Genomic DNA, 27,716 nt, shown 5'->3' with positions numbered 1-27,716 from the left:
ATTTTTGGTATTTTTTTATAATATAACAAAAAGATATAGTAAGAAGGAATATAAATATTCAGTATATTTTCCTTCAGGGACACTAAAGTCCATTCTAATCTGATAGTCCCAGTATTTTAAGACCTGTTGTTCCTATAAACTGATGTCAGCCTGTCCCACATGAGAAGAATGGTTTTTTTTTTGACATCTGCATTGGTTGCTTTCTTGCTACTTACTGCCAGATGATTTTGCCTAAATAAGGTCCTGTCCTACTTTTTTTTAGTTGTATAGGGAAAGTGTCATGAATAAGACAGTCATTTGAGACCAAGTTCACCAGCTTCAGCTCATCTTATGATAGCATAAGGTGAGGAATTCTCACTCTGAACTCTATTAATGGTTGTTTGGGGTTTTTCTGTTACCTGAGCATTGATACATTTTGTACTCTAAATAGTATTTATGAAAATTTCTAGGAACATTTCACAAGTAGATGATTACTTCTTTCTAATCTTTTCATGAGGACCAAGTTTATTATTATGTAGACTATACATGTCTTCTGCTTATCTTCAAAAAATATTAAGGAATTCCTGTTTTAACTTCCTTATTAATGAATGCAATCGCAAAACATCTGTATAGCCTTTCAACATAATTTGGTTATTTGTTTCAGGGTAGGACTCCATCAGGGCAGTCTGATATCTAACTTTGTTTCTTCAGCTGATGGTCAGCCTAAACTCCAATTCTCAGAGGGCAGAGAGATTCAAATTCTGTTTTCTCAGGAATGAATGCTTAGTAATGTCACTAGGATGTGCCAGGAATATGAGACTGCAAGTCAGAAAAAAAAACTATCTGATATAGTCTATATTCCACCAAATATCACTTGAAATACTTATAATAGTTGTTTGATTCCAAGAATGAGAAAGGTTACAGTATTTAGATTTAGACAACAGAGAAAGGCATTTAAATATGTTGGGATTCCTTCAGTGTTGGAGGCTTTTAAAATCTGATTGAAAAGACTTCTCTGCACAACCTATTACTCAAAAAATATAAAATGTGATCTAATGGGCAAAATGACTAGGAACCACATACTTCCGTAAGAACTATAAGATCATGTATACAAACAGAATCTAGATGAGGAGGGCAGGGGTATGTAGATATCCTTTTCTCTACATTATCATGTCTCTGACATGACAACAATAAATAAGCTTTTGTGTTATCTCAAGGTTGCCTACAAGAATCTAACTAGTTTCTCAGTTAAAAACTCTGGATATTAGTAATTACATTCATGCTAATTGGCTTCCTTGATCAGTACAGGAAGGATTCAGGTCTTCTGTCTTTAGTAGGAAATAACTTCAGTTACTTGAGAGGACAGTTGTTGGCTTCCTTAATGGGAGAGTCTATCAACTAGGGGAAGACTTAGTTATGCATATCATTAGAAGATTTAAGAAAACTTAAAGTTGGGCTTCCTTCATGGTGCAGGGATTAAAGGCTCAGTACTATCAAGCTATCACCAGCCACTGCAGCAAGAGTTCGATCCCCTGCCAGGGAGCTACCCCCATGGCACAGCAGACCTCTCCTGTCTCACCCACTGCTCCCCTCAGCAGTGTATTTCAGTAGATCTGCCTGTTCTGCTCCCCACTCTGGTGAATCCTCTCACCCCCTGCACCTCTGGCCTACATCCCAGTTCTTGTATGCATAACTAAATAAAAATAAATCTTTAATTAAAAAGAGAAAACTGGGGCCTCCCCTGGTGGCGCACGCAGTTAAGCACCATGCTGTGAAGCAGCCCACAGCCTCTGCAGAACGGGATCGATCCCAGCCGGCCGGCGAGGGTCCCACATGGTGAGCAGACCTCTCCTGCCTTGCCCGCTGCTCCTCTCAGCAGTGTATTTCATCAGTCTGCCTGTTCTATTCCCCGCTCTGTCTCTGGTGGATCCTCTTAGCCTCCTGCACATCTGGCCCGTACCCTGGTTCTTGTATAAATAAATAAATAAATCCTAAAAAAAAAGTTCACAGTACTGGTAAGTATAATGTAATATATGCATAAGAATTTAAGTACTTGCAAAGACTGGCAGTCCTTAAAAATGTTACTTGAATAAATCAAACATTGATTTTAAAAACAAAATAACTATCTGGAAGACTTTGTATAGTACTCAAAAGCCCTCGGAGTAATTTATTCTAACTTTTTTAAAGTTTTTTCCAGGACAGACATAATTATTGTACAGTGCTGAGGTAGAACATAACTTTATATGCACTGAGATACGATCATAACTTGATGTAAGTGCCCTGCGTTAACAGAAAAAATCCCTAAATCTTGATGCTGTAATTACTAAACAATATGGCTGGCACACTGTTCAAATACCCTCCCTGCCCCCACACACACAAAAGAATTTCCTGATGCTAATTCCAAAAATAGTTGTTAATTACTCATTTTAAATTTTATAGATGCTGTGATCCCATGATTGAGTGTGTTTCCCTCTTGGTGGGTAGATAAACCTGTGGTCACCTTGAAAAAAAGCCACAGAACTCACAGCATGCACTTCATATACAAACCAATCTTTCCAGCATCTTCTTCCTACTTTTATACCCCTCTGTTCTGTCTTCTGAGCCTATTCTTTTAATCAGTTTTACATTACATTAACTAGGCAGTATCTTGCATTAGAATTCTTGGTGAATCACAGCATATTTACGCAAGCTTTACGTGAAGGGAATTATAACCCATAATGGGTTAAAAACTGTCTTTGCTTTCAGAAGATCACCATTAATCTTACAATTCTATAGCAAGCAAATAAAATTCAAAAGCCAAAGTAAAATATATAGTAGTCCTGTTTACTTAAAATGGATAGGAAATGGCTAAATTTAAGCTCCTTCTAACAAATTAACTTCTTATGAAGACTTCAGGTATCTCCTAGTACTAATATACAGACTGGAAGGTATGGTGACTTCCATGAATATATGAAGGTACATGAGAAATATGAACAAATAATTGTCATTTTGCAGCTGACTACTCTTCTGATTACCTTGTTGATTTGGCAATAAAAGTCTCAATGGCTTACACTGTAGACAAATGCAAAACTTGCACAAAACTAGACAGCAATTTAGGTGCTTTGCTTTTTGAGTTAAGAGGACAGATTTTTGGCTTTAATGATATGCCTGAAATCAATAAGTATTGATTTCTCATTCATTTGGCTTGTTCATTAAAATTTCCCATAGTGATTTACTGGGAATGTTCACCCTTTAATTAGTGGAGCTCAATAATATTTCATGGTCAAAATTATTTATTGGGGATTAAAAGTTATTGAAAATAACTTCTTCAGGAAAAATAAAAATTGTGGAAGTTTACCAAGAAATTATATTTGTATGCATGATTTAAAAAAAAAAGCTTCACTCTATTGCAGAATTCTCTCTTACTCCATTTTAGAATTAAACAATGTGACAGCATGGAATAATGACCTCATTGCTCTGTATCTAATGCTCTTGTATAAGACACTCCTGATAATGTAGTGCAAGCATTCACTTTCCTTTTAATGATTTTCATTTTAATGAATTCTAGCTTTAATCATGCCTTTAACCTTATTTTAAAATTCTGGGTTCTTATACTAAAAGTGAATGCTTAATATACTCTCAGACTACTAGGAAATAAATCAGAAGTGATGGTAGGGGTCTGGCCTGCCCTCCTACATACAGGTATGAAAAAAGTCACAACCACTAAGGCTCAGAGAAGGCAAAAGGACATGGATAGAGCCCCAGCAAAACAAAATTTCTAGAAGGAGTCCAGTGACTCAGGAACATCCTTCTCAATGTAAACATCTGGCTAGGGCTGGATTATTTTTCTCTTACCTAGTTTTGAAAATATGATTTTAAGCCTAAAAATTCTTTTGTGGTTCTTCTCACTCTTATTTTTCAATGATGCTACTTACAATTTTCTATTTTATTTTTTTTATTTTTTTTTTTTATAGAGGCATGTTTTTTATTTATTTATTTATTTATTTATTATATTTGTTTGTTTGTTTTTGTTTATACATGCACTGGGTACAGTCAGAAGCGTGGGAGGGTGAGAGAATTCACCAGGGCCAGGGCGGGGAGCAGAGCAGGCAGAGGGACCGAGGTACACTGCTGAGGGGGGCGGCGGGTGGCAGGGGGGGTCTGCGCACCATGTGGGATCCTCCTCCGGTGGCCGGGGAGCAGCCGGGGATCGAACCGGCGCCGCAGAGGCCGCGGGCAGCTTCGCAACCCAGCGCTCAACTGTTGCGCCACCGGGGAGGCCCCAATTTTCTATTTTAAAATATTTCATTTGGGCCTCCCCGGTGGTGCAGCGGTTGAGCGCTGGGTTGCGAAGCTGCCCGCAGCCTCTGCAGCGCCGGTTCGATTCCCGGCTGCTCCCCGGCCACCGGAGGAAGGTCCCACATGGCGCGCAGACCTCTCCTGCCGCCCGCTGCTCCCCTCAGCAGTGTACTTCAGTCCTTCTGCCTGCTCTGCTCCCCGCTCTGGCTCTGGTGAATTCTCTCACCCTCCCACGCTTCTGACTGTACCCAGTGCATGTATAAACAAAAACAAACGAACAAATAAATAAATAAATAAATAAAACATGCCTCTATTTAAAAAAAAAAAAAATAAATAAAATAAAATAAAATATTTCATTTGTAAAAAAATGTGTATACCATATGTGTAAGTCATACAGAAAAAGAAATATATGTGGGGGGAAGCCATCCATGAACCTACCATCAAGCTTAAAAGCAAAATCCTTACTTTTGAAGCCCTTTCTCTGCCCCATTTCTAGTTGTAGCCCTTGCATTTTTCTCCTAGTTACTTCACAAATGTATGCCTAGTAGAAAGATTTGGCTTGCTTTTTAACTTTATACACTTGTCAGTTGCTGAAACCATACTATACTGCTTCAATCACCATAACTTAAAAAGGAATCTCAGCATGTGAGGGAACAAGTTCTTTCATTAGGTTCTTCCTTAGGAGTATCTTGACTATTCTGGGCTAAGTTTTTTTTTTTTTTTAAAGATTTATTTATTTATACATACAAGAGCTGGGGTACAGGCCAGAGGTGAGGGGAGCAGCGGGCAAGGCAGGAGAGGTCTCCTGTACCATGTGGGTTGCTCCCTGGCCACTGGGGAACGAACTCATGCTGCAGAGGTTGTGGATAGCTTCATAGGTTGTGTCTTAAGCCCTTGCGCCACCAGGGAGGCCCTAAGTTGTTTTCTCATATACATAACACAGTAGCAAGCTATTTCTAAAATAATCAAAGCCTTGTTTAAATTCTGTTGGAAATTCTATGGAATATACAGATTAATTTGGTATAACAGCAACAATTTATATAGGTCATCCTTGAATGTCTTCTGTTAAATTTTTACTGGCTACCTTATATTTTTGCTTCTGTTGTAAATGGCATCTCATAAAAACTAACATTTCTGTTAGAATTCACTGGTAAATAATGATTCTGAGTCACCTGCTCTGCAAAACTCATATTAACTCTAATGGTCTACAGACTTTTTTTTTTTCATGTATTCAACTCATTGTCAGTACATAATGATAGTTTTGGTTACTTTTCTCACTCTATATCTTTTATTTCTTTGTCTTGTCTAGTACTTGCTAGGACCTCCAGTAGAAAATCCATGTGATCTCTATCAGTGAAGCTGCTTTGGTGCTACATTGTGGAAGTGCCCGGATCAACAGATTGTGTTTCTCCTATCTTTCTCCAAGGTTTTATATCATTGAAATATTTGTCAGTCTCCTCCAAGGCAAGATTAAGATGAGTGAAACAGTTCATTCTAGTACTTTCCATATTTTCTCCTCACATTCCACCTGATGTCTATCTTTTCCTCTGTCCATTTTTATGTTAAGAGAATCAAGATAATCACTACTTTTTTCCACTTTGCCATGTTTTTCTAAAGTTTTCAACAGCAGATTCCTAAACGATATCCTTGTCAGAGTCTTTTAATATTTTACTTAATTCTGTTGTATTTTTTCATTAAGCTTCTTAATTTTAAAAGGAATTTTTAATTTTAATATTTTACCACTTAATACAATGTTTGAAAAAGATTTTGTTAGATTCCCAAAATCAAGTTTAAAAAGCATGTCTAATTAATCTTCACCATGAGTAAGTATTCAGCTTTGTTAAATGTTTATTTTCTCTTCCTCGCTGAGATAATTATATACTCTTATTTTTGCTAGCTAATGTGTGAATTACGTGAATTATGTGAGCTTTTAAACCAGCTCTGTGTTCCTTACGTAGACACAAGTTAGCCATGATTTTTTTTACACAGGTAAGTTTCTGGATTCTGTTATTTTGGCTTAGGATATTTAATAGCTTTCAGTATATATATTTACTCATAATTCATCCTGAATCTTGAGATCATTCTTGGATGATTTCCACCCCTGTCCTTTTATTTTTTTTAAAGATTTATTTATTTATGCATAAAAGAGCTGGGGTGCAGGCCAGAGATGGGGGTGTTGAGAGGATTCATCAGAGACAGAGTGGGGAGCAGGACAGGCAGATGTACTGAAATACATTGCTGAGGGGAGAAGTGGGAGAGACAGGAAAGGTCTGCTGCACTATGTGGGTCACCTGTGGATAGCTTCATAGTTCTGCGTCTTAACACTTTGCACCATCAGGGATGCCCTCCCCCTTTGCCCTTTTGAAATATATCCTTTATAAGTTTATTTTCTGAAAACCTATTGGGGAAATTGTTTAATTTAATTTATTTTTTTAAAGATTTATTTATTTATGCATATAAGAACTGGGGTATAGGCCAGAGGCGTGGGGGTGGTAAGAGGATTCACCAGAGACAGAGTGGGGAACAGAACAGGCAGATTGACTGAAATACACTGTTGAGGGGAGCAGTGGCTGAGTCGGGAGAGGTCTGCTGCGCATTGTGGGTAGCTTCCTGGCCAGGGATAGAACTTGTGTGCAGTGGCTGCTGATAGCTTCATAGGTGGCGTCTTCACCCCTTACACCAGCAGGGAGGCCCGAAATTGTTTAATTTTAAATACATTTCTTGCCTATTTTTTTTTTTATTTATTTTTTTTTTTTTTATAGAGGCATGTTTTATTTATTTATTTTATTTGTTTGTTTGTTTTGTTTTTACATGCGCTGGGTACAGTCAGAAGCATGGGAGGGTGAGAGAATTCACCAGAGCCAGAGTGGGGAGCAGAGCAGGCAGAAGGACCGAAGTACACTGCTGAGGGGAGCAGCGGGCGGCAGGAGAGGTCTGCACGCCATGTGGGACCCTCCTCCGGTGGCCGGGGAGCAGCCAGGGATCGAACCGGCGCCACAGGGGCCGCGGGCAGCTTCGCAACCCAGTGTTCAACCGCTGCGCCACCGGGGAGGCCCCATTTCTTGCCTATTTTTAGAAGATACTCTTGTTAAACAAACATATGGATAAGACTGATTAACAGAGAACTGGCTAGCTTGAACATCTTAGCAGGTTGGTCAGGTTCTACTGACAAGCTCACATGACCTGCGTTTGAGATCAAATGCACTGGCTTCAGGATTCAGGTGCAAATTGCTACCTTAGAAATTTACTTTTGGGGAATCTGGCCTTAATGCAACAGCCAAATCATTTTGTGGAAAAAGAGTGGGGGAAAGGAGAGAAAACAAGAAGGTTTTATTTTCATATTCTTATGCTTCTCCTTCCAGAATATTCTTAAATTACCTTGAAAGTAGCCAAGAAATAGTCTTATTTTTAAGTACAACCAGGATTGAGTAATTAAATCTGGTCTCAATTTACTCTGAAATTCTAGATATTTCTAAAATCTGCCATTTTGTAATTTAAATCTTCTTCTTCTCAGCTCTCAATAGAGTTAAGAAAAATTAAGTAATTAAAAGAAATAAGAATAAATGTTTTATGTAATCCTTCATGTTCTCACTTTGGGCACTAATGACCTGTTGGATGAGTAGATAAGTGTTAGAAAGCAGCAGCATTGGTAATAATACCTATACCGAAACTTCACATGGGTCTTTGAACTCTATTTACAAACCTTTTAAGTTCCCCAGAGGCTCCTGGTATGCCTCAAAGCTCTTAATGGATCACAGTGCTCACAGAATTAAGTATAAACTCTTTTTCTGGCATTCGAAATCTACTTTCAATCCAAGAATACCATATGGTGCTTCACATCACCCTACCTTTAACGCAAGGCTTATGAATCAGGAAAACACTATTCTAATATTATTAACTTTTTTTCAAAGTTGTTCTCTTCTCTTAAAAAGCTTATATTATATATTAAATTATCTCATACCAAACCCTCACTTCCTCACCCTTGATCTCAGTCACCCCATACATCATATACTTTGTCATACATTTGACAGGGCCAACCTAGTCCACCTTTCCATTCACGAGTTAGTGTGCCTTTAGGCTGTCTGCGTTCAGTAAGTTTTAAAAAGGTATTACGCTTACTTCTAACTTCTCAAGGTACAATACTCACTCACAACCTGCCTTCATATGTATCTTGTGCCTATTGGTCTTATTCTTTCTTTCAGGATCTCTATGGAATGTGCGTTATCATTTTTTAACAAAAGTCCTTAGAATATTTGAAGCTGAGAACTATCATCCATACATTCTAGAATACCTGAAAGCTCAGGAACAGCATGTTGTTTGAGAGATTTTGCTAGGGAAACTAGGCAAAATGATACAACGACACTTTTTCCTACTCATAGCTCTCTCACAAGTCCATTCTCTGCTTTTATTGTAATGCTGACTTAAGTACCTAGGCAATCACAGATGTTTCTAGTCACTTCAGGGCTGTCGATATAAGGAAGCTAGAGAAGTCCTATATGGACCAGCATTACTAAAAATGCTAACACCAATGGGCATTTGAAACATGACTGCATGGCAAAATACCATTTTCACATCTTGGATGGAACACATGTAAAACACAGAGTAATATTAGACCAGCACACTGAAGCAAGCTAGAAGCCATTTCCAGATGTTAAAGTTTTTGGTGGAAAAAAAAAATGCTACAGTTGTTTTATATAAGAAAGCCATATTAGAATACATAGTAAAGAATGAACCTATATAGATAATCTATTGAAAGTCTAATGAGGTCCTTCAGTGAGCTTAGATTAGAGAGAGAACGATGTAAAGAGTGTTCAGATATATTCCTAACCGTGGAAAATTTTAAATTCAGCAAATGGTGTTATAATAATTTATATTGAGAGTCACATAATAATAATTCAATGTTGAGAGTCACATAATTAATCCATCTTCAGTTGCGGAGCTCGGTCTCAGAACATGAGTCTACATGCACAAATGGCCACGCCTGTGTTCTTCCTTTCCTCCTCCTTTCTTTTTGCCTCCTTCACTCTTCCCTTTCTTTTTTTTTTTTTAACTATTTCATACCATGATAGTTTTTCATTGATCTATCCATATCCTTTTTGCTTCACTGAACTTTCTCAAGACCTAAAAATTTTCTTAACCACTCATTCTGCATATAAAACACTCCAGTACTTGGAAAGTAATTGAGAACTGCACCATATACAGGAGGTGGAAGGCAGAGCACTGCCCCCTTTAGGGGCAGAACATACCCCTCCTGTTGCAAAAGGTGTGGGGTGAGGGGAAGGGAGGAGAAGTCTTCAAATGCCAAATGGCCGGTGCTTGGTCCAAAGCTTTACTTTCTTTTCTAAACCTCTAGGACTTCAGCGTTCCCTAGCAACAGAAGCAAAGGATCAATTTAGAAAAGTGCTTTCCAGAGCATTCCTATCTAGCTACTGACCAAGCCATTTTAGTTTACGTGATCAAGCAATTGAAATTCAAGGAGATTTATCACTGACTGTCCTCAGCAACAAAACTGGAAGAGGACTGCTTGATATGTATGCTACTAATGTCTGAGATGACTGATTCTACCTATACTGCACAAGCATGAATTGGTTTCAGTAAGAATTAGTAGTCTCTGCATCTCACTGTGAATCGACAGTGTTGCTAGGGAAACTGATAATTATGTGGCAAAATGGAGGGTGTAGAATAGAAAAAGGGTTCAGAAGAAATGTAAGGTTTTGATCCAAATCAGCATGCTAATTGCATAGTTTGTTGATATTCTGTAGTCATATAATTTAATAAATACTATTAATTGTATGTTTGACAAGATACAGATTTCTGAACTGAAAGAAATGATCAAAAATTAATCAAACTTTGGAAAACATCTGGTTACTGACCACACTTTGTACATTCCACAGCAGGAACATGTATCTATTATGAGCTCCATTTAATTTTAAAAATTAAAATATTCAGAAAGGAAAAAAAAATTACACTGATTGGATTTCTGACATTTTCTTTAGAAGTCAATCTTACAGTTCCAGATATAAAAACTGCAGATTTATAAAAGCTCTAATCAAATAGACTATAGTTAATATAGCCTCAAAACACCCTTTAGGGTGTGGAACAAAGTACTACTATTTTTATGTTATTTATAGTAAGACCAACCCAGAAAAGCAAATGACCCTCCTGTAGTTACACAATTCTTTAGTTAGTGGTAATGGTGCTAGACACTCCTCTTAAAGCTGCCTCTTAAGAGTGTTACAGATTTTATTTTCAGGGAAAATCTAGGAAAATGATATAAACTTAGTGAATGAACTCAAATCTCTAGATATTGCTTTGATTTAAAATTTAAAATAAATTTAATACTCTCCATTTTTAATAGCTAAGAGTTTAGCTCTAAAAGTTAATGATCTGGTATAAACACTTGTTTATCAGAAAAATCTCATTGGAGACATTTTAATATGTGAAAAAGATCATCAAAGAATTAAATGGCTCATTAGTGAACAGAGTTTATGGCATGTCCAATCTCTGCCTGTGCGTTGTCAGTCCTATTATGACAATCCTGCTGAGAAATGTTCTTTTATTTTCACTGTCTTCAAGGACTACCTGGTAGATATCTTAACAGATTATATCAAATGTTTTATACCCTCCTGCACATTTATCTTTAATAAATTCTTACACGTTTTCTAATTTCTAAATATATGCAAGTATCTTCTCTATGTTAGATTTATAAATGGAGGTTAATTATATTTAGAAAAAGTTTACATAGTGTAGTTATGTGTCATGGAAAGCAATTATAAGGATTCCGACATTAATCCCCTTGGAGTACTGCCAGAAAATATTTGACCTAAAGGATTATTTGTAAGATTCATTTCCTTTGTTCTCATGTATAAGTAAATAAAATTAATTTTTCCCTTTTAGAAAAAGTTATAAAAAAATAAGTATGTATACTATAGGTATTAAGACATTCTAGCCATATTCATACATTGTGTGTTTGTGTGTATGTATACATGCACATAAAAATAAGCGATTTGTGGTTGGTAATGAAAGAAGACAACCATTTACAATAGAAAATGTTTCCAGTATCTTGGTCTTATCTGGTCTTGGACAGGAAGAATATATGGGACACTAAGGTGAAAGCGCAGAACTCCATAGCGATTCTTTACTTATTTCATTCTAAGTAGTAGAAGCAGATAACCAACCTTTTGATGTTATGAAAAAGGTCTTTAGTCTAGTGATTTAAAATCTGTAAGCTTTACTCATTAATACCTAAATAGTTCAGTCGATTCCAGATAGGATTAACTGCTACCATTTTAAGGTGGTTAATTACATAAATTTTATGGTGGTTTAAAAGAGTATTTGGTTTGTCTTAAGTTGGAATCTTATTATTTCTTTGTATCAAGTCACTTATTTTTTTATAAGACCTAAATGCCAAGTTCTTATTTTAATAAGCCATTTTTTAATTCCCATGGCAGGGAGAATTTTTCAACTTTCAAATCTCTTTAAAAGTATGTAAGTGAAATGATATAGTTATTAAAAATAATGTCTGTGGTTAAGTTAGACAAACCTTGACTTAGGCCATCCTGACAAGATGTTTGCTTGACATCCAAGTTTTCCATGGTATCTCCTTTAGAGACTTCACCAAGAGATGTTCTTCTCTCAAAGATGTTATTGTTATTGTTAACTTGAGTCCCATTCTGCTTCAGAAGCCTGAACACCTCAGTTTCCAAATCTCTAATCTGGAAAAAAAAAAAAAAAAGAAACATTCATGAGACTCCAAACCAGTTCTCTGTTACAAGCATGAGGTAAAACGTTACCCACTTTTTAGTGACTTCGATTGTACAACTCACCCGCACTTGCAGGCCTTGAACTTCTACAAGATGAGCTTTTTCCAAATCTTCTATTTTCTTTCTTTCTGCTTCCTGTCTTTTGATGAAATCAAGTTCTCTTAAGAAGAAAATAATATATGTGATTGTATTAAACACATGATAACTGAGGACACAGGAAAACTCTTATCTGAAACACTAAACTGCACAACAAGACACATAACTGGATAGCAATTTAAATAAACAAGACTCAATCATAAAGAGAGAAAAGGTATACAGTAATGAAAGCAAATAAACTATTTCAGTGGGTCACAAAGTAAAGAACAAAGCTTTGATTCTGCTTATTATGACTTTCATGCGTAGCTGCTTATTTTAGAGTACCAGTACTTATTTAGATAGAAGCTACCGCACTAATGACCTACCCTTGGGTAATTTTGTGGAGATAATTATAGGTCAGGTAAGTATAATTCCACATTTGCAAAGTCATATACCTAGTAAGCTGGTGGAACCCAGATAATTATAGTAAGATTGTTTTCTATGAATAACAGTGGAGAGTGGTGATGTGGGTCAGTTACACTAGAGGTAGCTGTCACTTATACATCTAAGGAGAAGAAATATCTACTTTGAGAGCCTGGAATACAACATGAGATTGTATCAAAATTTATTATAAAATTATTGCAATAAATAGAATTAGATATGATATTTTTGGCAAGAGGAGTTAAAAGTTAAAATAGTGATGTACTGAATTTACAGTCACAAAGAAACTCTTCCCCCTTTTAACAGCAAGCTTTCTCTAGTAATCTCTTTTAACTTAAAAAATTATTTTCCAAGATAGGAAGTAACACAGATATGGTGAGTTTTACATATATATGAGTTTTACATATATGCCTTCCATGTCAAGCTCCTACAGCTTGGCATGGAAGGCCAAAAGAGGAACTGACCCGTTTTTGTTTTGTTGTTTTTTTTTTTTAATTGACCTAGCTAATCAGAAGTAGCTGATGAAAAACATGCAGTAAAAAGCTCCCTGGTTGGTTCCCTGAAATTACACGAAAATCCAACAGATGGAAGCAAAGCGGCATTTAGTTCAGAAAAAGCTACTGAAATTCAAAAGCAAAGTGTGGTGATGGTCCCTCTCAGGGCAATGAACTGAGACCCTTGTGATTCTCTCAACATCCAAGAAAGGCAAAGCAGCAGAGCAGGAGTTGTTGTACATCAATATTTACTGTATCTGTAGTAGAAAAACTACAATTACTGATTCTAAGAACAGAGATAGAAGTAGCCTGATCAAGAATCCAATTGCGGGAGCCTCCCTGGTGACCCAAGGGGTTAAGATTCAACCTATGAAGCTGTCCACAGCCACTGTAGCATGAGTTCAATCCCCAGCCAGGGAGCTACCCACATGGTGCAGCAGACCTCTCCTGACTCGCCCGTTACTCCCCTCATCAGTGTATTTCCGTCAATCTGCCTGTTCTGTTCCCCACTCTGTCTCTCGTGAATCGGCTCACCTCCCACACCTCTGTCCTGTACCCCAGTTCTTATATGCATAAATAAATAAATCTTTAAAAAAAATACACAAAAATGTTAATACCAAAAAAAAAAATCCAATCGCTGATTTGTGTGTGCTACAGTGGCCAATAGTCACTCTATGACTTTAGCACTTCTGTATGACTTGCTTCCAAATTAGAGATTCATCAAAAAGGTTAGAGGTTCAAATGTTTTAATAATTACTATTAATGATTAAAAAACACAATCAAGAGGTAACTGATTGCCAAAAAATTTGTAAAACAAGCAAAATATAATCTCGTGAAACAATTATAGAGTGACTTCAAAACTTAATGTCTATTTATGATTTAAATATGCTTCCTAGAGGGATAAATCTGATAACAAAATTACTGGACATAAGCATTTAGAAACCCAGACTATTATTCTTTAGTCACTTAGAAGTTGCTTACTTTTGTTGAAAATCTTTGATCAGTTTCTTTGCCTTGTTGTACTTCTTCTCCAAGGCCTGATATTGGCTTTGCGTCTCTTTGAGGTGTTCATTCACCGTGTGGCATAACGTTTGAGCCTCAATCCAGTAGCTCTCCAACTTCAACATTCTTTCTTTATTCTCTTCTATATTCTGTTGGAGTTGGGTTTTTTCTAGTTCCCACCTCACCTTCTCATTTTCAGCTGCTTGCAGCTGGACAAAGCAAATATCAAGGCAAAGATAATCTGGGTACTTCTGTAGCAAAAGCCCCCCAATTTTTATGCAGGTTTTAGCTTAAATGCCATCGATACATATACTCAGTCATCAAACAACTTGAGGTGAATAGAACTTATGTTACTTTCATAATATGAAAGCCTCAAAAAGTGAAATGATTTGTTCAAGGTCACACAGCTTATAAATAAAACAGGATTTGATTCCAAACCCATGAATTTTCCATCACATCACATGGTCCGAAATTCTATAAGAAATGTTTTAGAGTTTAACTGAGTCTACCTAAGATTTAACATGTTTTAGTTTTATTTTTTTTTAAATATATATATAATTATATGTAAAAAATAAACCAAAACCGGAGGGAGGAGTGGCAAGGAGGGAAAGAGAGAGAGGCGGAAGCACAGCATGGCCTAATGATTAAGAGGAACATTTGAGTCATTCAATTTCAATTGGATTCCCAGCTTCTGCTATCATTGCCTTCAAACCTCGGACAAGTAACTGAAGTTCTCTAAGACTCAATTATATCATCTATGAAACAGAACTGTGATAGAACACTTTTGTGTGCTTGGAATAGCTTCTTAGATGTAATATTGCGGAAAATGTTAGTTATTTTTAACTTGCTTCTAACCCTTTTGATATTATTACCTATTTCATTCCAATTGATGTGAACAGTCTGCTCATATTTTGCTTGCAGTGTCATTAATTTGCAAGGCTTTAAAAATCCAAATTAGCATAAAATTATAAAGTCTAGTATAAGCAGAAATATAAATTATTGCTAGATTCATTTAAGTCATTCCAATGAAACGAAAAAGCAGCAGTGTCTGCTACCAGGGACTCTAAGGAATAGATAAACTCATTTCTAAAGAAATTCAAGACTGATCATTTCGGTGAGTGATCAGAGATAATTTATTTACAATAACTGTTTGACTTTCATATAGTGTGTCATCTATTTCCGATACCTTCTTTAAAGTTCAAAATGATGCAGTCATAAACTATTAATTTTCAAAATCTAGCATATTTCAAAATCCTACAGAATTCAACAAAGCATATGTTTTTATTTATATCTGAAACCAAATCCATTGGTTAAAACATTACAAAGTAAAAAAGTAGTTAAAAACATTCCAAGTTAGAAATACCTTTATCAACATGGATAATAAAGAGTCTTACTTTACCATGTAAGCAGATCTGTGGACACTATATGCCAATACAATAATGAGAAAAATATAAAATACTAATTTATAGGGTTTTCCAAATTAAATGCTGATAGTCTAAGTCATTTTTGTTATAATAGTTTAAATCACATGGGAATCTTTTTCCCCTATTGTAATCAACATTTATTTTTACCTCTTCTATTCTTGCATTCTATGCCAAGAAACAATAGCAATTTAAAATGGGACTAGGTTTTTACTGCATCTTTTATTAAGCAATGTTTTGTATTCAAGTTGTTTATTTACCAGCCCCTACTAATTCAAAAATTATTATACAGAGAGCTGGGCTGACACCATGAATGATGTATAGACATGTTTTGACTAAAGAGTTTCAGAGTTATTAGCTGAGAATACCATTTAACCAAAATAGCCTTGCTAATTCATCTCCATTTAAAACACATGGAAAAACCAAAACAAGTGTTCAATGTGAATAGGGAAACAGATCATTAGTGGTGGGAAAGGAATTATGTCTTAATTTTAAAAAGACCATAAAAACAAGAGAGTACTGTTTTAAAAGTAATTCAGAAGACATTTTAAAATCTTTGAAATTACACATTTGATAAAACTAGACACAAATTTAGGAATTTATAAGTCCCTTATAATTTATCAATTAAAATGCCCTTTTGAATCTTGTATTATTTCATAAGTAAACTAAAAATACATACCCCTTTTCATTAAGAACTACGTATGTCCACAAATTTGAATAATGTGAACTAAACTTGTTTAAAAGTTTCTAGTAGCATCTGGCACTTAAAATCAAATATGGGTATATTATACTAAATTTGAAAATAACAGAATTTTTTTCTAAATCAAAAATAATTAATGAACCATATTAAAATAATACATTGCTTCTGGTGAAAAAGTTAAACATAAATAAATGACAAAACCTGTTCTAAAAAAGGTGAATCCAGGTAAACAGATATAATAGCTTGTGCTTAAGTAATCAGTAGTCAGAACATAATTCAGATGCTTGAACCACAAAAAATATTTACTTTTGGAGAAAAGCTCAGAGGGAACTGGTCACATATGTGCAAATATGTAAATGTGTTTCTGTAAAATGCTGTGCTGTTTTCACTGCGGTGTATGGTGATATTTACCACCTACAGGAATGTGATTTCACTGGCAGGCTTGTCTATGCCTCTAACAATGGATATGAAGGTCTCGCAATTGTATTCTTTCAAATGCACAGGAACAAATCCTGTAGTCCAAGGGTTGAATTTATTCATAGCACCTGAAGTTTAAAATGTACAATTCAAATATTGGTGCTTACCTTGGTCTTCAATTTTTGAATCTCTGCTTCTGTAACTGCGTGTTTGATTTGCAACTGAAAATTGAAAACAAAGAAAAAAATCTGAACTGAGAGTGTCTATATTTTTAAAGCCTCAGCAGCTAGAAGAATACCTTATTACATCGCAGAAGGCCTAGAAAGGTGCTGCAATGCAGCAGGTTGTAAATTAAAATGTCTAGTGTGTAAAATGACTCATTAGGTGCAAACTAATTAAACACAGGTTTAGAGCTCACAGTCCCTAACATCGGGTTAGGTTGCAAATTTAATTGCTCAGGGACTGAAGAGAAGAAAACGTATTTTCTTGCCCTCTTTGCAGTTCTTTCTTTATGATTTGCGTGTCAAGGAATTGTTTCCTTGCTGTGTCTTGTGGATCCAACAGCTTAAGCAATCCAGACCCGTTTGTGAGGCCCGAATGTGAAGACTGGATTCCCAATCTGGAAGAAAGGTGGCGCTATGGGTCTGCGGGTCACAGCACATCGGGCTGAGCAAACCGTTTGCAGCTCTGGATGCGGCAAAGCGAAAGAGGAGGATGCAGTTTTATAGCGAAATCTGCGACTTTTTTTTTTTTTTTTAATTGCGGGAGAGGTATAGCTCTAGGTTTCTGTGCTTCAAAAGACTGATTCCTGTTGTGTATCCATTCAGACCCCAAAAGAGCTTCAGCTACTGTTTATCAGCCCGAGAGCCGCCATTTACATTGTTTTGCTTCACCCCTGCCCCCACTTTGTTTTCTCTGTAAGGGAAGGAGGAGGAAGCAAACATTCATTTCCTTAAGGGATAAATAAATAAATCTAAACGTAAGGAAAACAATTTATGGGTTGACAGTCTGTTTTTTGAAGCCCTTTGGGGTTTATGTTTTCGGAATTCAGAATTCATTCAAATTTAGAAAAGATAGTAAGAAGCATTTCCTATAAACTGCCTGTTACCCACAGCAGAGTCTGTGGAGGCACTCTGCACGGAATCAGACACAGGGATACTTCTGCCACAAAACATAAGACTATTCCCACTAAGCGTGGCATACAGAGACTGCAGATACCACCTTGTCAATTTTCCTCAGGTTTACCACCAAATGAGTTTGCCACGAAATTACTTTTTAAAAATTGATTTCAGAGCATTTTAAGATTTTATGATTTCAGGACTGTAAACTTCTAGTATTACTGTAATCAAATAAGTATAATGTTTTCTTCGAAAAAGTAAATTCACTGATAGATTAGAATCATGGAATTTTTGAATTAGCAATGAGAACATTTGGAAATCACAATACCTCATACACTTCAGTGTTTTCTTTGGTTTGTAATCGGTATTTCCTTAATTTTTTTACCCAGCTAATAGAGGTATTAGCCCTCTTGAAGGAAGAAGAGGGAAAGTATTTAGAATCAAAGACAGGTTGGATGAACACACCCTTAGATACCAATGAATGAAAGCCCAGAGCCCGACAACCCTCAAGCTCCTTGTAAAATGCTCCTTCCTGGATGCTCTCAGTTCTCCAGCTTTTAAATGTGATTCTGCTCCACTCATATCACTTGTCTTACTTTCCCACTTCAGATCTGCATTCTTGCCCCTGTGGCTCTTGTTCATTTCACCCTCACTGGTTCCCAGCTTCTATGCTCTAACAGTTTCTAGAGAGTCAGCACCTGTGTGTGGCTGTTACTCTTTTATGAGGCTGGCAAACAGGCAAGCCTGGCTCTCTCGGTTTCTCACCATAGCCCAAGTGGTATGTGCTTAACTTACCTGCCTTCAGCAGATTCTCAGAGCACCAATGCAACTGGCAAGAGCTGCTCCCAATTCATAGTAACTTTCTTCTACCTCACTGATGATGTTTGTGCTCACCCAGGCCCCTCACCTGGATGTATCTGCCAGAACCAACAATGTCAGGTACCCAGCCTGCCATGCTCAAGCTCAAGTGGGTTCTCAAAGTGTGGACCGCACAGTGAGCATACTATCACAGAATCACAGAGCCTCACACTCTGGACTTAATTTAGATATGAAAAACCAGACTCAAAAGATAACCGACCAGGTCTAGTTCTCACAGTGAATCACTATTAAAACCAAGACTAGAACCTGGATCTTTAGTTCCTGATCCAGTTGAATCTTCCTTAGAAAGCAAGGATAAATAAAATAGGCATTTAGGGCCTCCCCGGTGGCGCAGTGGTTGAGCGCTGGGTTGCGAAGCTGCCCGCAGCCTCTGCAGCGCCGGTTCAATCCCCGGCTGCTCCCCGGCCACTGGAGGAGGGTCCCACATGGCGTGCAGACCTCTCCTGCCGCCCGCTGCTCCCCTCAGCAGTGTACTTCGGTCCTTCTGCCTGCTCTGCTCCCCACTCTGGCTCTGGTGAATTCTCTCACCCTCCCACGCTTCTGACTGTACCCAGTGCTTGTGTAAATAAATAAATCTTTAAAAAAAAAATAAAAAAAATAAAATAAAATAGGCATTTATTAAAGAGCTGCTATGTGCAAGATGCTGTGAAGATAACTCTTTTCCTTCTAAGAAATATTAGTGCTAATTTCCCTCACCACTATGAAGTAACAAACTAAAAAGAGCAAATTACTGAGACTTTAGATGTTGATAAATACACAAATATAAAGATATATGTATACACATTCCTTATAGACACATGGGCTATGAGGAATTATTTTCCACAGAGATCTTATACTTCAGTGTGAACATGCTAGAGCATTCAGCAAATCCATGTGCCTAGGTAATATTGGAGTATCTACAATTGTTATTGACAAGAAGATCAATTTCTTGTTCTTTCTACCATGTGTGAAATGTGAAGAGTAGTTAAGTTAGATGTTTTTAATTCAGTTTAGCTATGTGACCTCAGAAAATAAGTTAATCTCTCTTACCTTCACTTTCTTCACCTTTAAAATGCTGTTCCTCAAGGGTTATAACTTTTCTTATTACATTAAATGAGACAACCCATGTAATTTTTTTTTTTTGCATAATGACTGGCATTGAATAATTCCTTTATAAAGTTAGGGCTAAGAAAGCATGATGTGAAGAACTCAAATATTACCCCAACTCTATTCCTCAGTTGTAAGTGTTAAATGCTACAAAATGTTACACCTGAAATAAAATGAACACTTCTGGTTCTATCTGAAGAATAGCAAGAAATCAAAAGGGCATTTTACAGTGAACAGTACGGGCAAGTGTCAAATTTTGTTTTCTCAGTGGTTCATTCCCAGTAAGGCAAGCAAGTACGTGCCACAAAACTTATTGGAACCTTAGATTTTCTTTGCTCAGATCACTCCCTGTGACTTCTGGCAAGCTGCTGTTCTAGGTTTTAGTTTTATGAAAAGTGAAAGGGCTGGAGGGGAAGAATTCAAAGGTTCTTCCAATATTACAGGTGTGACACTTATGAATGAAGAGCCTAGACATGGTGGTCATGGTTGCAGAGTCTAGAAATTTTTGTCCAAGCCAACACTGTTGTTCTTATGAATGCATGTACTATTAATAGATTAAATAATCATCAAAGAAATGTGAGTCAAAGCTTCAATGACATACCATCTCACATTGAGAATGGTCCATATCCAAAAGACCAGAAACAACAAGTGCTGGCAAAGGTGTGGAAAAAAAGATAACCCTGTATACTGTTGGAATGTAGACTGGTCCAGACCCCATGAAAAAGTAGTATGAAGGTTTCTCAAAATATTAAAAATAGATCTACCATATAATCAAGCAATTTCACTCCAAGGTATCTAACCTACAAATACAAAAACATTAATTTGAAGGAATATATGTACTTCTGTGCTTACTAGGGCACAATTTACAATAACCAAGCTATGCAGACAAGTGTCAAATAATAGATAAATGAATAAAGAAGATAAAATACATCCACCACTATTCCGTCAAAAAAGAAAAGAAAATCATAAGCTAATACAAAGATAAGTGATTCTAGAAAAACAGAAAAAAGGTAAAGAAAAAATTCATAGATTAAAATGAAAACAAAACACTAATAAACATAAAACAAGGAAAATTAATTGGAAGAAGAAAAATCAATGAAAGGGCACTTACTTCCAAGGAATTGTGAGAAAAATTTTAAAGTAGAAGGCTAACACAATACAGTCATCTAAATGCCAGGTTAGCATTAGATTTTCCTTTATATTATGCAACACTAGTTTAATACAATGAGAAAACACGATGATCTTAACAATAAATTAGGAATTTTACTATAAAAATAGCAGTTGGAATTCAGTAAGCTGAGAGTGTAACTATTTGCTGTACATGTATTATAAAGCTAACCAAAAGCATGTCTTTAAAAATGAAACAAATTTTAATAACAACTTTGTTTTAGAAACCGAGATCATATTAAAAAACTTCTATAAGGACCATCCAAATGGCATTGTTTCCTCTAAATTTTGAAAATTTAGAAAAATGAGATATGTTCTAAAAACATGAAGATAATCCCTAGTAACCAATAAACATAAAAGAAGTATAAAACATAAAATGAGATTAAATGTATTAGACCTTGAATAATTATAACAATAAACTTAAGTGCTAAATTTTCCTGTTGAAAGATAGAGATTTCAAAATGTTTTTTTTAATCTACAGTATAATTTTTAAAAAAGTAGATACAGATAGAGCAGCTACAAACAAAAGTAGCAGTCAGACTATTAACATCAGACACTAAGGATAAAAAAATCTCTGGGTCACATTTTATGTTTTCAAAATAACATCAAAATAGATAATAAAGTTTTTAGACACAAAATATAATGATGGATAATTTTATTATATGGCTCTCAGTTTATGAAAAGAGAGAAGGACACTGAAGGCATTAAAAGTATTTCTAGCACTTTTATTACAAATACACACATTAGTCTAAAATAAAGGCACTTAAAAATCTGATTACGATTTCAGAAGCATTAAATTAATAATAAAAAGTTATAAATTAAAAACTATTTCCTTTATTTTCTAGTCAAGGAAATGGAAACAATAAAAATGAAAAATACAGACTATTGCAAAATGATGGCAAGAATAATGCACATTGAAACTAAATGATGTGGCCAAAAGACTAATGAGAGAGAGGTGCATAGTTTTAAGTGCTTTCGTGTTTAAACAATAAATTAAACATTTATTGCAAAAAGTTTGAGTAAGAGAAATCAAACATTCCTTAGGAAAACAGCATGGGATTTTTAAAATAAAGGTAGAAATGACTGAATTAGGTAGGGAAAACTTCCAGTTTAGTACAATACAGCAAACTAACAAAAGCTAATTCCTACCTCTCCTGAATTCACTTTGGTGATGCCAAAAGAGAAAAAAGGAACAGAGGTGGCTGTCAGGGTCTCATTCATCAATGAGGAAAAAAAAAAGCTTGTGAGAAATTCTTAAAAGACAGAACATGGGTGTTTCCAGATGTGTTTGGAAAAAATGAGGATCTGAAGCAAGGATATGTCAGCAACCAGGAATAGTTAATTAATCCTTAATCTTCTACACATGACCTGGGCAAGCCTGCATCTGGAGGTCAGTCAGGGCCTATCTTCCATTGCCTGAAATTGGGACATTCTTGACCATGAATTTAACATTTGGTACCATGCAGTACAGCACAGCCCCAGAACGGTGAATCAAGGCAGCACTGAAATCCCACGGAAATGAGAAAGAAGCATAGGTGAGTTGGAACTAATTATTTCATATAGGCATACCTATAAATATACTTAATTAGAATTCCTGAAATTAAAAAACACACACACACACACACACACACAAAAAGAAAACAACAACAAGGAGGGAGATGAGAGGATGCTGTGGCTATTATTTTGTTAAATGGTAAAGACACAGCTACTGATCTGCTCTTTCTATTGTTAATATCCAATAACCTAAGAAAGTCACTCAGTTGGTAATCTTGAGAAGGATAGAGTAAAAATGTGTAACTTTTGAGAAACAGATGAAAATCTGATGTATCTAATGGCAGGTAGATAAAAAGATTAAAAAATAAGCAAGAAGAAAAGAATGAAAATTGTAAACTATGAAATAAGGTAACAGATGAAAGTTCTAATAGTAGTGTGATTAAAGAAAATGTAAATGGATTGAACTCACCTATTTACTGACTTTTTATTCTCAGAGTGGTATAAAAGTAATATTTGGAAGTATGTTGACTAAAGGAAAGACATTTGAACAAAATAATAGGGAATCAGTAACAACAGAGATGGAAAAACAAATATTTGAAGCAAAAATAAAGCAAAAACAGGCCAATGTTAAATTTTTTCTATTAGACAAAAGAGAATCTGAGGTAAAATGTATCATAAGAAACAGAAATGTTTCAACAAATCAAGAAACTCCAACAACCCTGACTATATCTGCAGCTAACAACAAAGATTTAAAATAAATAAAACTACAGATGATAGAATTATAGGAAGGAAAATACCTAAGGTTTGTGATTTTAACATAGGCTTTTCAGAATTGTCAAGCGGATCCTATCTCATCATGCTATAGTGAAGAAATGTATGTGTTCTGCATTATTAACCTTATGTATATAAATGAAAAAATATATACATTGTATACCCAAATACAGAAAGCAATGCTTTTTGCATACATGAGGAATATTTAAACAAAGTGTTTATGAATTAAGCTAAAAAAAGTCTCAAAAATTCTATGGCGCTATCTATATGGAATATGTTTTCTGACCAGGCCATGATAAAATTAGAACCCAGTAAAAATAGCACAGCAAAATTAAGTTCCACATGTCTGGATAATAAAATATACCACTAAGTAATTCTTGTGTTAAAGAGAAAGTCCCAAGAGAAATTACATCTGAATGACAATTGCATTTTAAATGTAAAAAATTGCAACATGTAGCTAACGTAATATTTGGGGGAAAATAGCTTTTTTCATATAATTATAAATTTTTATTTATTTTTGAATATTTTTATTAGTTTACAACACTGTATTGTTTCAGAAGTAAAATATCACACCCCTTCAGATACTTATTAGAATGCAAGAATTATAAAAATATGTGTACTAAGTATAAGTGAACTAATTGAAAAAATTGAATTGGGTGCCTATTTTTTATTGTACAAGTTCGAGTATTTTTTGGACACTATTTATTCACCAAATATTTAACTGCTAACTATATACCAAAACCTGTACAAAGACTGAGGATACAATGGTGAGAAAAATGGAGGCGTTTAAATTCTGATAGGAGGATACACGGATACACAATAGGTCATAAGTAGAACTGATTAAGATAAATATCAGTCAAATGCGCTTTGCCCAAATTTGTACAGTTCATACTTTTGCTTGAAATAATGTCATTAAGAGAACCCGCTGTAATATGAGATTTTGTACAGATTCTACTACAACGTGATCCTCCACCTCCCCCGCCGGGTTTCCTGCAAGATCTTAGGAAAAAAGCATAGTGCTACAGAGTTTTTAGGCATGTATATTAATTACATAAAGAAATTAAAAACTGTGATAGTGACAAGTGCACAAGATACAAATGTTGTGCTATCTAGAGAACACAAAGTGGCAACCTCTGGAAATGAACATTTATAAGTTAAATATAAAATACGAGAGGATAGAAGAACAAGTGTTCCTGAGGCATGGGCAAATCTCTAATTCCTAAAAAACAAAATGAAAAGAAAACTTCAGATTTGGTTGTTACTCAGGTTAAAAATAATCATCCATGTTATATAGAATGGATTCAAATCATATAGTTGTCTGCACTAGAGTCAACAAACTTTTCCTTTAAGGGTCAGAGAGCAAATAGTAACAGGGGTTGTAGGTCCCTACATTTACTCAATTTTGCTATTGTAGCATGAAATCAGGCCCAAACCATAAATAAACTGATGGCCATGACTGTGTCTGAATAAAACTTTAGAAAAAAAAATTAAGTTATAAAAAAAAGGGGGTTGGGCAGGCCAGATTTAGTCAAAGGGTCACAGCTTGCTGACCTCTGGTTTAGATCACAGGATTGTCAATAAAATAGTGTTCACTTTGAACAATATTTATGGAGCACTGTGTCCCTGGCTTAATTCAGAAAGTGGAAGATATAGCTTTTCATATACTATTTCTGCTTTTTAGGATCTTAAGCTTCCAGCTCAGTTATCTACCAAAAAAGTAGTGGTCTTACTCACCTAGCAACATGTAAGAACTAAGTTATAGGATATGTACTACCTCAGCCTCACCACATCAAAGTTGAAATGGGAGCTACAATATATAAGGAAGATTTCTTAAAGAGCAAGCAGCTCATCTACTCTTAAATCATCTTCTTGGGCCAATTTAGAACTGCAGAGACACACACACATAGATCCTATCTCTTCTTTCCACTCAGCCACTTCCTACAGAAGAACTTTTTCTCATTGTTCTTTGTTTTGAAGGTATCAGTTAATGTCCCTAAGAGAGGAACTGCTACTCCTACCATAAAGGAATTACAAATTTTGTAATAATTATGTAATAGTGTACTTCATTGTCAAGATATTTGTATGTGATTAACTAGGAAAAGTCATCAATCATCTGATGAAAAACATGTATTTTGCCTCAAGGACTTAATGAATTATATAAATGGAAATGATTCAACCTGATTGATAATAAGAGGTGGATGAGAAATGGGCACTCTCAATACAGTGAATGACATAAATTTATTTCTGTATCACCAGGAGAAGCCATTGCAACCCTTGCAGTAAGTTCCACAAGTCTCCAAAATACTCATATTCTTTCAACTAACAGTTCCACGGTGAGAAGTTATCCTAAGGATAAATATACAAATATTTATTGCAGTATTTCTTTAAAAAATTTTACAAAGACCTGGAAAAAAATGACCCAAAACAAAGAATTAAATAGCTCAATTATAAAAGATCCATAAGATGAAACAGTGAATAAACATCATTTATGGAGGGACATTTGATGATGTGGGAAAATCCTACTAGAACAACTTTAAATATCAAGAGTACAAAATTAACACTGTGTATTTTGTATAATCCCAAATACCACATCACTGTGTTTATGAATGATTTTGTTGCATTTATACCAATCTGTATTTTCCAGGATTTTGAATAAACATACTTAAAAAAAATAAAAACTTGTATTTGAAAAGTATATTCCCTTTGTTACCGGTCTCACAAAACTGTCATAGGAGTTAAAAAGGAAAGTCAATATAATAGACATAATATCAGCACTTATGAAGCAGACCTATGCATGACACTTGCAAATTAAAAATTACAAATGAAAAAAATTAGAAATTATATATCTGCAATTATCAAACTTGTTTTCCATGTAAGGAGAACACTTTTTATTTCCCCAAATGGTCAAGCTCCTAAGAGACTTGAAACCATAAAACAGTGGCCTCGGTGCTTCAGGGTTATTTTGGGGAGGTTGTAAATAATGACAAACTTGTCTTCAATGACATAGCATGTTCCCCAAAACAATGAAGAATAAACTGCTTGGGGATCATTCATCACTGTTTCCGTTGTACATGTTAGTTTCTGAGCAGTTAACTTGGAAGAAGAATTTATGTGATTATCTGCATTTGCTCTCTCAGGATCTATTCTTGGTCCCTTTCTGACATCTCCTACCTCAAGAGGCTGCAGCTCCCATACTCCCTTGCTTGGGTTTGCCAAAGGAAGGCGTCAAAAGGAGAGAAGGGTGTGGTTTTTTTTTTATCACCCTTGCCCTCAAGATGTAACTCTTAGCAGTGGCTGCAACTTAACAAAGCTGAAGATTTGAATGATGCCTTTAAAAATAAATCATAATCTCTTTCCCTCTTTATTCATTAAGCCAAAAGATGGCAACAATTCCTGCTGATGTCAGCCCCTGTGTGCTTAACCCTCCCTTGGTAGTTCTATTAACTCTGCTTAAAGTTCATTCATTAAACTTTCTTCAGTTAAACCACTTGAGTATGTCATCATTCCTGTTGGGGCCTTGCCTGTTTTAGAAAAGAAAAAAGAAAAACCCTTTCTAGAAATCACTGCCTTAGAGGAAAGCCTATCACCAGTTTCAAAAACTTCTGCAAAACTGAAAAAAATGTGGAAGTTCCACATTTAAGCTATAGCTTGAAATTATGGAACAGACAAGTTGTAAACTGTCACTATGAGAATTAACAAACATTTTAAATGAATGACTGTGAAGTGAGATCTAGTTAAATTTTACCTTGAATTTCAATGAGATTCAAGACAATCTGTTAATAAAAGTCTGTCTTTTGAAAAAATTGATTATTCTGAACACAGTTTCCGAACAAAGATACAAATTTAATGTGAAATGGACAGGTATAGAAAAATATTTTGCAGATTGACAACTTACCTCTTTGAATTTGTGACTGAGCTTGCTTGTGTCCAGGTCTGAGGGGGAAAACATGTCTTCGTTCTCAGGCAGCTCGAAGACTTCAATGGCAATGTCACTGCCAGGAAGAACAGGTCCTACCTCATCCTCCTCTTCATCTGTGGCATATTCTCCTGTCTGAAAGGAATGGCATTTCAGAAATCCAACTGTCCTCCACCTCCACCTCACCAGGTAGAGATGGGTTATTTGAAAATACTTCATAAGAGATAAATAAAACATGTCATCAAATGGTAAACATGTAAGTTGGCTTTTAAGTCAAGCATGCCTCATGCAGCCAGTGTTATAAACAAATGTTAGTTCAAAGATCTAAGTGACATGTCTATGTCATTATGTGTATCTTTTTAAATCTAATAGTATCAGTGGCATCTTCAGTGAAAGTTGTTTTCAGTGTTAATTATTTATTTGATGGGTTTTACTAAATAAAATTATTTAGTAAGGGAAATAACTCCTTTCAATTCCCAGCCCCCGTGTGAATAAGGCACCCAATATTGGGAATAAGCAAGTAGGAAGGGGAGATCAAAGGATTTAGAGTTGGAAGCTATTGCAATCAACCTCGAAAAGGCTTAGTATTAATTTCCCTATGCTTTTAAAGTTCAACCAACTATTCCATTTGTTTATTTGTTACTTATTATGGTGGTTAACCAAGGATCTAAAGACTAAGCCAAAGGTTTCTAACTCAGCCTGTGTTAAGTGTATT

The 27,716-nt window shown here is 35.6% G+C and overlaps 1 protein-coding gene across 9 annotated transcripts in view; it reads right to left on the bottom strand.

Annotated features, from left to right (window-relative positions):
• The window catches only part of PPP1R9A (protein phosphatase 1 regulatory subunit 9A), a 292,878-nt gene that overhangs the window by 36,601 nt on the left and 228,561 nt on the right, over positions 1-27,716 (bottom strand). For all 9 annotated transcript variants that reach the window (XM_054692354.1, XM_054692357.1, XM_054692361.1 and 6 more), the window contains 5 exons: positions 26,981-27,136; positions 16,738-16,791; positions 14,012-14,241; positions 12,084-12,180; positions 11,801-11,972 (listed from right to left, as the gene is read on the bottom strand). In XM_054692354.1, the coding sequence (XP_054548329.1) occupies positions 11,801-11,972; positions 12,084-12,180; positions 14,012-14,241; positions 16,738-16,791; positions 26,981-27,136 (709 nt within the window). The remainder of the gene's footprint in view (positions 1-11,800; positions 11,973-12,083; positions 12,181-14,011; positions 14,242-16,737; positions 16,792-26,980; positions 27,137-27,716) is intronic.

Source organism: Talpa occidentalis, unplaced genomic scaffold (assembly GCF_014898055.3).
Source record: "Talpa occidentalis isolate TD23 unplaced genomic scaffold, MPIMG_talOcc4v2.1, whole genome shotgun sequence".
NCBI classification, from domain to species: Eukaryota; Metazoa; Chordata; class Mammalia; order Eulipotyphla; family Talpidae; genus Talpa; species Talpa occidentalis.
The sequence above is the reverse complement of the archived record's forward strand: the minus strand, read 5'-3'. Positions and strand labels throughout refer to the sequence as shown.